We start from the raw sequence: 10485 nt of genomic DNA, 5'->3' as shown, positions 1-10485 counted from the left end.
AATATAATATATAATACATCATATATTATATATCATTAAATTATATATAATATAGACATATAGTATCATATATAATATGTAATATATGATACATATCATATATTATATTATATATAATATATAATTAAAATATGTTATATATCATATATTATATATAATGCATGTATTATATATACCATATATAATATATCATATATTATATATACATATCATATATTATATATTGTATATTATATATACTATATCTGATATATTATATATCTGATATATCATATATATTAATCATATATACACGTACACATATATGTGTGTGTGTGTATATATATATACACAAATATATATATATGTATAAAATGAAATGTGGTTTTAACGATGCGTGCCCCAAAACAATGTGCCTCAAAAAAGACCCCAGAAGAAGCTCAGTACAGCTGATTTACAGGAGGGAAAGGGCCTATGCAATGAATAAACAAAACGCTACCAAACCATAGAAGTAGAAAATCTTATTTTCAAAGTTACAGCACTTTAAAATTTAAATGTTCTTTTTCAGCCCCGGCAAAATCACAAACTACAGAGTGAAATAGGGAAGTATGTCTCATTTTAAGAACAACTACAAAAAAAAACTACGAAAAAATAAGCTTTTTTTGACAGCCCAAATGGCAGCCTTACTAAAATGTAATATTTAAAATTTAGATACTTAATAAGCTAATAGAATAAACAAAGAAGCACAAACAATTATGAACAAAAATTATTAATCTAAAGAGTAAAATTATTTTAAAACCTAAAGATGTCTAGAGATAAACTGTACAGTGAAATCGAGAAATATGGCTCATTTTAAGAATTAAAAAGAAATTATGATCTGAAACTTTTTGTTAGACAGCCCAAATGGTGGTCGTACTAAAACATTATATTTAGAATTAAGTTTCAGAGTCAGCTAGTAGAAGAAACAAAAGAAGCGCAAAAAGTTGTGAACAAATTTAATAAAAAAAGTAAAATTACTTTAAAACCTAAAAGTGTCTAGAGATAGAAGTAAAAAAAATATTGACTACAGATATTTAAAAGCAGACTTGAGCTGGGGGAAGAACACACTATCAGCAAACCAAAGAAAGGGTGTTAATATTATTAAGTTAGGAAATGATAGATAAAAAAGTAAAGTAATGAGAACAAAGCCTAAAATGCTGTGGAACACTATCAAGCAGCCATATTACGCATACTGGAATTTCAAAGGGTGACAAAAAGAATCAGGAAGACTATATAGAGACAATAATGGTAAAGAATGTCAAACGCAACAGACTCCAAGTAAGAGAAACTCAAAGAAACAAACTCAAATTATATGATAATTAAACCCTTTGAAAGAAAGATAGAGAAAATCTTGAAAGCAACAAAAGAAGTGGTCAGTAATGTTCCAAGAACCCTCAAAATTAATCAGCAATCTTATCTGAAAACTCAGAGGATAGAAAGCAATAGATTAACGTATTGCAAATGATGTAAGAAGAAACTTTTGAACAGAAATCTGATGTTCAAAACATTGTCCCTTATAAGTGAGGGAGAAATCATGACATTTCCAGATAAAAGCTGGGACATTTTACCAGTAGACTATCCTTTTAAAAAATGCCTTATGGGATACTTCACAGTAAAACGAACAGACAATAAAGAGCAGTATGAATGAATATATATTACGGTAAAGATAAACATATAAGATACTATAAAACATAAAGAATAACAGCGCACACCTCCACAATTTGTTTCCCGTGTAATTTAAAACACAAATATATTTAATAAAAATACTATAACTAACTTGTGTTTTTGACCTACAATACATAAAGGTATGATTTTGAGAACTCAATAAGGAAATCATTGGGGTGAAGCTATACAGAGTTAAGGGATTTGTGTGTTACTGAAAGTAAGCTAGTATAACCTTAAAAGTGGAATAGCTTTAGAATATTCAATGTAATCACAGTATCAATGACAATTAAAAAAGAAAAAGAATAACAGGCAGGTATAAAGCTTTCTGTACCATGCCAGAAAGTAGGAGATGTGGATTTAGCTACTCTCATTTGAGGCTACCAAGCCAGCTATCATGTACCATGAGACAAAGCCCAAGCTGTCCCACCAGGGCGTAAGTGTGGAGAGCCTAAAGCACATGGTATAGCTGCTATTTCAAACAATTTTCATTACACCAGTGGCGATGAAATAGAATAGGCTCATCCATATGCAGAACCTGGTGAAGAACTGGAGGCAGAAAGAAGTGGATTACAGGTGTCAACCTGTAATCCCAGCACTTTGCAAGGCTGGGGCGGGCAGATCACGAGTTCAGGAGATTGAGACCATCCTGGCTAATACAGTGAAACCCTGTTTCTACTAAAAATCATAAAGTTAGCCAGGTGTGGTGGCAGGCCCCTGTAATCTCATCTACTCAGGAGGCTGAGACAGGAGAATCACATGAACACAGGATGCGGAGGTTGCAGTGAGCTGAGATTGTGCAACTGTGCCACTGTACTCCCACCTGAGTGATAGCTCAAGACTTTGTCTAAAAAAAAGAAAAATAAATAAAATTTGGTGATGGAAAGATTAGGAAGAAACAGTATGACACTTGGGAACTAGAGCAGCACTGGGGAAAAATGTATATATGACTTTAACAGATGACAGACTAAAAAACAGAAAAAATAAAAAAGTGGCATGGACCAGAACAACTAGAAGTTTTTCAAACAATACCAGAAGATGAACTTCTATATCTACCAAGCCCAACTTTTCTAAGAATGCTCCTAAAACTCTAGTGTCTGACCAACACCACAAATTCAAAAGCAGCCAGTTATGAGCTGCCAGCCAGAATGTTGGCAGTAATCCAGGGTCACACCTGTCCGACCCAAAGAATATGGAGCTACTATATTCAACTATCAAGAAAGACACTTGCCCCTTACAGCCCTATTCACAACAAGAACACAGTGAGTGGCATTCAGAAACTCAAGAATCTGGACCCTATTGCAGCAGATCAGCAGGATACAGTGGTCTTCAAGGAGGGGGAAGGGATGCTCATCAGGGCTTTATCAGATCCCAGGGCAGGATAGTGTGGAATAGAGAACAAGACCCAGATTCACCCACTATTTTCTCAGAAGTCTGGCTCAGTTACTGCTTCCATGGTTGCAGACTCAGCTACCAAAAAAGGTATAGTGGTATTAATGGGCCTATTAGCAGCCAATGGAGAAACAGACATGCATACATCAGCTGCAAGAGTGAAAGACGGGCAAAGAAATTTTACTGACAATGGCAGAGACCAGCCTTTTATCAAGAAGATGTAATTCACCAGAGGGCTAACAGAAAATGTCAGCACATACAGATATATTGCCGTGAAGAAAGAGTACAGATTCACCCAGATGTTGCTATAAACTAGATCGACATAAAAAAATGCACTGAATATAGAAGTAATTAAAGAAATGGTTAATGCTCTGAATAGGACTGCTGTGGGTGGGAGGAAGCTTGTGCTGTTCAGTGCACGTGGAAGTGTCCTTTGCTGTGGCCTCGATTTTGGGTACTTTCTGAAGTATTTAAAGGACAGAAACAGAACAAGCCTTGAAATGGTGAACACCATCAAGAAATTTGTGAACAATTTCAATCAATTTTAAAAGCCTATTTTTGTATCAGTCAGTGGCCCATCCTTTGGAATAGGTGCATCCACACTGCCTCTTTGTGATTTCTTCCGAACTAATGCAAAGGCTTGGTTTCAAACCCCTTATATGACATCTGGACAGAGTCCAGATGGCTGTTGTGTTACTTTAGATCCTACTTGAACTTTGCAACATCCAGCCTCCTTAATTATTGTGACCATGAGACATTACTTCATCCTTTGATTGGTCCCAGCCCAAGGTCTCAGGCCAAGCTGTCACTTCAGCTCCTTTCTTGGTCCAGGGCCAAGTTCCAAGGCTGAGACTTGTAGCTTCTACAAATCATGACTTCAGCTCCAGGTGAATCCAAGGCCAAGTTTCAGGGCCAAGCCAAATAACGCTTACCCCAAGAACACTAAGTACATTCCTTTACTTCTCTGCCTTTAGAAACTGTAAAGCACAGTCTTATAGTAGGTAAACCAATCACATTCCACCCCCACTGTGAGGAGTTTTTTTACTTTCACTTTTAAAAGTTTTGATTCAACCTTTTTGCATCTGTCCTCTTTAATTTTCTTGGCCATGAGACAAAGAACTCTGTGTGATACCTCACATTTAGAGATTTCTAGATTGTAGTGGGCTAATGAGACCACAATGATTTAAGTCTGGGAATTGAGCTATGGGATGCATCAGCCTTGTGAGACCAACTGACAAACTGTCCCCACACTGTGATACCCACCCTTGGGGGCAGTCAACCATATATTGGTCACCAACAGAGTCTGAAAAGGGGCAAGGCAGATTGATATGGCCTAGAAACCTGAGGGACACCATCAAGGAGCCATACATATGCATTTTGGAAGTTCGAAGGAAGAGACAAAAGATCATGGAGACTATTTAACAAAATAGTCATAAAGAATGCAACAATTTAAGACAATAAATAAGCACCCAAGTAGCTCAACAGACTTCAAGTAAAAAAAACTCGAAGAAACAAACTAAAACTTACCTGATAATTAAACTGTCTAAAACAAATACAAAGGGAATCCTGAGGATTTTCAAAGGAAGGAGAGGAAGTAGCTAGTCATGTAAAAGGGACCCTAAAAATAGCCAGTGAATCGCTTATCTGAATAACCACTGAAAAGCAGTAGATTACTCACCTGAAAACTAAGATGATAGAACGTAGTAGACTAATATGTTCCAAGTGATGTCAGAAAAAACTGTCAAACCTAAACCTTATAATCCACCAAATTGTCCATCGAAGGTGAGCGACACATTATGACATTCCCACACAAAAGCTGGCACCCTTTACAAGTAGACTACCCTTTAAGAAATGTCTCATGGAGTACTTCAGGGCAGAATGGACAGACATTCAAAAGCAGTATGAACAAACAAAGGTTAAGGTAAAGATAAATACATGTACAAATATATAAGATATAATATTTGGCCAGGCACGGTGGCTCATACCTGTAATCCCAGCACTTTGGGAGGTTGAGGTGTGTGGATCACGAGGTCAGGAGATCGAGACAATCCTGGCTAACACGGTGAAACCCAGTCTCTCCTAAAAGTACAAAAAATTCGACAGGCAAGGTGGCAGGCGCCTGTAGTCTCAGCTACTTGGGAGGCTGACACAGGAGAATGGCATGAATCCGGGAGATGGAGCTTTCAATGAGCCAAGATAGCACCACTGAGCTCCAGCCTGGGTGACAGGGTGAGACTCCATCTCAAAAAGAAAAAAAAAAACAATTAACAACATGCACTTCCACAAGTTGTTCTCCACGTACCTTAAAACACAAATATATTTAATAAAAAAACTACCTCTAATTTGTGTTTTTGACATAAACTGAATAAAGGTATAATTTTGAGGACTCAATAAGTGAAATAGTGGAGGTACATTATACAGGAGTGAAGGTTTTATATGTTACTGAAGACAAGCTAGTGTAACTTTAAAAATGTTAGAAGAATAGAATCTTCCATACAATCGTCATAGCAACCACAATTAAACAAACAAACACAAAAGAGTAACAAGCAGAAAGAAAGCTTTCTGTTCTACAACAGAAGGTTGTGGCTGTGGATTTACCTACTCTCACCTGAGGCTACTGAGCAAGCTATCATGTACCATAGCATAGCCGCTATTTCACACAATTTTCACTACACCAGTGGTGACGAAATAGAAGAGGTTCATCCATATGCAGAACCTGGTGAAGAACTGGAGGCAGAAAGGAGTGGCTATGTGGAGACACAATTGAAACAAAGTTGGCACAGCAACTGCTCCAATCCTGTGTCTTTCCTCATCGCTTCCCAGGAGTTTGAGGTTGAAAGTATTGTTGACAAAAGACGAGACAAAAACGGGAATACAGAGTATTTGATTCGGTGGAAAGGTTACGACCAACAGGATGACACTTGGGAACCAGAGCAGCACCTCAGGAACTGTGAAAAATGTATACTTGATTTTAATAGACGACAGACTGAAAAACAGAAAAAACTGACATGGACTAGAACCAGTAGAATTTTTACAAACAATGCCAGAAGAAGAACTTCTAGATCTACAAAAGCGAGCTATTCTAAGAACTCTCCTAAAACGCAAGTGACGGATAGACACCACAGATCCAAAAACAGCAAGTTATTTGCTGCCAGCAAGATCGTTAGGAGAAAGGCAGCTTCACTTTTCTCCGACACACAGAATATGGAGAAAATAAATTCAACTATCAAGACCCTTGCACCTAAAAGCCCCTTTAACGACAAGAAAACTGTGAGTGGCTTTCAGAAACTTGAGAAACTGTACCCTATTGCAGCAGATCAGCAGGACACGGTGGTCTTCGAGGTGACAGAAGGGAAACTCCTCCAGGACCCTTTGTCACGTCCTGGTGCAGAACAGCCTGGAGTAGAGAACAAGACTCAGATACACCCACCAATGTCGCAGATGTCTGGCTCAGTTACCGCTTCAATGGCCACAGGTTCAGCTACCCAAAAAGGTATAGTGGTATTAGTAGACCCATTAGCAGCCAATGGAACAACAGACATGCATACCTCAGTTCCAAGAGTGAAAGGTGGGCAAAGAAATATTACTGATGACAGCAGAGACCAGCCTTTTATCAAGAAGATGTACTTTACCATAAAGCTAACAGAAAGTGCCAGCACATACAGAGACATTGTAGTGAAGAAAGAGGATGGATTCACCCAGATAGTGCTATCAACTAGATCCACAGAAAGAAATGCACTGAATACAGAAGTAATTAAAGAAATAGTTAATGCTCTTAATAACGCTGCTGTGGATGACAGCAAGCTCGTGCTGTTCAGTGCAGCTGGAAGTGTCTTTTGCTGCGGTCTTGATTTTGGGTACTTTGTGAAGCGCTTAAGGAACGACAGAAACAGAGCAAGCCTTGAAATGGTGGATACCATCAAGAACTTTGTGAATACTTTTATTCAATTTAAAAAGCCTATTGTTGTATCAGTCAATGGCCCTGCCATTGGACTAGGTGCATCCATCCTGCCCCTTTGTGATCTCGTGTGGGCTAATGAAAAGGCTTGGTTCCAAACCCCTTATATGACCTTTGGACAGAGTCCAGATGGCTGTTCAACTATTACATTTCAAAAAATGATGGGTAAAGCATCTGCCAATGAAATGTTATTTGCTGGGCGAAAGCTGACAGCACGGGAGGCATGTGCCAAAGGCCTGGTCTCTCAGGTATTTTTGAGTGGAACTTTCACCCAAGAGGTTATGATTCAAATTAAGGAGCTTGCCTCATATAATCAAATTGTACTGGAAGAATCTAAGGCCCTTGTTCACTCTAATATTAAGTTGGAGTTGGAACAGGCCAATGAGAGAGAGTGTGAGGTGCTGAGGAAGATCTGGAGCTCAGCCCAAGGGACAGAATCCATGTTAAAGTATGTTGAAAATAAAACTGATGAGTTTTAGTTGTCAGTCTGACTGCTCAGGACACGAGAACTAAGCTGAACCAAATGCATCATGAGTTGCAAGATGCCCTAATCCATCTTCATAGCCCAAAACAGTTTCACCCATAGCTAAGGCTTGGAAACACAACCGGAAATGCCCAAGCCAGGTATTTAAATTATTACATCATTTTTGAGCACTGCAGCTTTAAAAGAAGTAATAAAACAGCTTGTTTGCCCAGATGTGGTTATTTTACGCTCACATAAGCCCAAATATAAAAGCAGACTGTTGGGTACTAGATTCTTCTTGGAAGCCCTAATGTGTATCTATGGCTACTACTATATATAAGACCAGAGTTGTGATTTATTGGATGTTTTTGACAGAGAATCATGTAATAATGTTGATTTTTCTTACTTTTACATGCTAGAATACCTCTACTGGGTTATAAGGCAGCCTCAGCTTCCATCCCAGAAGGACACAAAACGGTATGAGATGGTGCCCTTGACTTTACAGTGGCACAGGCACTTCAGAGACACACAATTATAAATTAAAAGACTTTTCTTTTAGAATAAATATTTCTGGCACAAAATTCACTGGAGATCATTCTCCTAAACTGAACATATGACTAGAATTTGTGGTGAGGTATCACTTGATTTTATTTTCCTTTATAAATGTCTAGTTCTTACCCAGTTGACAAAAGAAAACTTTATCTCTCTTTAGAGAATAAAACTTTAGTAAAACTTGTTGCACCGTACTGGTGAATTATGGAATCATTTTTGTGGAAATATCCAGGTTCTAATGTTTGTAATGTGCAGATTTATGTTACCTTAGAGTGTGCTCTAGTTAATAAGTTAAAATTCTGGACACATTATTAAAGGCAGAAACTTCTTTCAAAACAAAGACACCTACACTCTGTATGGCCTTTAAAATTATCAGTGTCTCTTTTTATGAGCACAAAAATTTCTAGAACACTGCATGTGTTCAGTTACCCAAAAGCTCTATGAATACTGTCTTGCTGATTTTTATCGAGGCTCCATTACATAGGCATAATTGAATAATCCACTGGCCACTGGTGATGAATGTCATCTTTGTCACAAGATCTCTAGGGTGTCGCTTCACCAGCCAACAATCTCTGTGGATGATGTCACCCTTGTGCAAGTTTCCCTTGAGCCTGCTTGTCTAATTTTACACACCCATCTTACAGCCTGCACTCAACTGCAACTATGGGCTTAGGTTTCAGTTTGCTATGGATGTGCCAGGCACAGAATGGAGGCAGATGCGTGAGTGAGTGTTGGTTGAGTCCAGCCACTGCACACAGCTTTGCATGTTATCTGTGATGAGGAAAGCAGGTCAGGTGCTGGTACAGGTGACAATTCCCTGCAGATCTTTAGGTGAATCAGGCATACCACAAGCTTTCTTTTCTGTAGGCACTGAAGAATGCAGTATCATCCAGAAAAGAAGAAATGCCAGAAAATGCAAAGACCCAAAGACGTCATCTCAGCCCAGGCTTGGGAAAGGTTTAGATCTGGGATGTCTAAAGGGCAAATGTCCTGCTTTCTTTTTTCTTCTACTTTTCTTTTTTTCTTTTTCTTATCTATGGGATCACTATGGCTTAAATTAGGTTTTTCAAAGGGCTCTGTCTCTCTTTCTACTGGAGATTAGAATCTTGTCTTTTCTTCACTCTTTCTCTCTTTGACTGCTTTTCTCTCTTTGACATGTTATAGAAGAAATGTGTTTTGGCCCAGCATCTTTCTGTTGACTATAGGGCTTTTTGTCAGAAACAGTAAGATTTTGGCTTAGCAATAACATAACGTCTTCCCATTTAAGACCCCAAAAAAAGGGCTAGATATTAGAAAGGCTCTATATATGTATTGATGTATCATAAAACTTCCCCAGGTCTTACTTTATTTGTTTAAGGCACTGTAATGAAAAAGAAACTTGCACTTTACTGGCCCGTCATTCATTGGGCATTTCCTATAGGAGTAGTAAGGAACATGGAGGGTTGGATGTAAAAACTGGAAAAGTTGATGATGATGTGAGTAAAAGATTCTCTACATCAAGAAGATGAGAAAACCTGGAGTAAGAAAATTTTGTTTTGATTGTTTCCAGGGAGAATATTTCTCTGATGTTTGTGAGTTGTTTCTTGTGGGCTTTTCTGATATGACTGCTAAGAAGGCACGTACAATTTTACAATATTTACAAAGATGTCGGGTGCTTCACGGGTCAAAAAGCCTTGCACATAGGAAACTTCAAAGAATGTGCCTTCGACCCTCAGAAACTTTCTAGGTCTTCAATAGTATTGACAAAGAAAAGCTACATAGTTGTGGTGGATTATTGGGAAAATTTCCACAGGCAGAGAAGCAGCCTGGACTATCAGGCTGCAGACAGAATTTTAAGAATCCTGTACAATCCCATGGTGCAAGCAAATAATTTTTTTTTAAAAGCCCAACTTTTTTGTGTGTGTGCTTAAGACATGCCCACAGCTACTCAGATAAAAAAACAAGACCACGCATTAAAATGTTGTGTCTTTTGTGTAACCAGATTGCTTCCAGGAAATAGTCTCTTTTTCAGAACATGTCCATATTGGACTACAGTGTGTTACAAAGGGCACCTTATGTTACTAAACACGCTTCAGGACCTGAGCCAAATTTCTGTAAATTATCATTTTAGCCTCTGGTCCCATGCCAAGGTCCTGGGCCATGCTTTCACTTTAGCTCTTGTGGGGCTCAGGGTCAAGTTCCTGAGCCAAGCTGAGTCATTGCATCAGCTATTAACAGTTCCAGGCACAAGGACCCAGGAAAGATAAGTAGTGCTTTCTTCAAAACTAGTCAGTAGATTTTCTTTCTTCTGACTCCATAAAAATATCAGACTCTTTCTCAGAGTGGGCAACTGACTCTACCCCACCAGAAGTTAACATATTATGCATTTGCTATCATCTCCCCTTTTGCATTCATAATATTTAATTTTCTTCAGATTAAAAAATCTGTGTGTCACCTGATA

At 38.3% G+C, this 10485-nt stretch overlaps 1 protein-coding gene across 1 annotated transcript; it reads left to right on the top strand.

The window, feature by feature from the left end:
• The first annotated feature begins 5297 nt into the window (after nucleotides 1-5297).
• Nucleotides 5298-7727, top strand: LOC129053178 (testis-specific chromodomain protein Y 1-like). The gene has a single exon (XM_054545342.2). The coding sequence runs from the start codon at nucleotides 5704-5706 to the stop codon at nucleotides 7507-7509; it is 1806 nt and encodes a 601-aa protein (XP_054401317.1). The 5' UTR covers nucleotides 5298-5703; the 3' UTR covers nucleotides 7510-7727.
• The last annotated feature ends 2758 nt before the right edge of the window (nucleotides 7728-10485 follow it).

Source organism: Pongo abelii, chromosome Y, assembly GCF_028885655.2.
Source record: "Pongo abelii isolate AG06213 chromosome Y, NHGRI_mPonAbe1-v2.0_pri, whole genome shotgun sequence".
In the NCBI taxonomy this organism is placed as follows: Eukaryota; Metazoa; Chordata; class Mammalia; order Primates; family Hominidae; genus Pongo; species Pongo abelii.
Note: the sequence above shows the minus strand (reverse complement) of the source record. Positions and strands in the feature narration are given on the sequence as shown.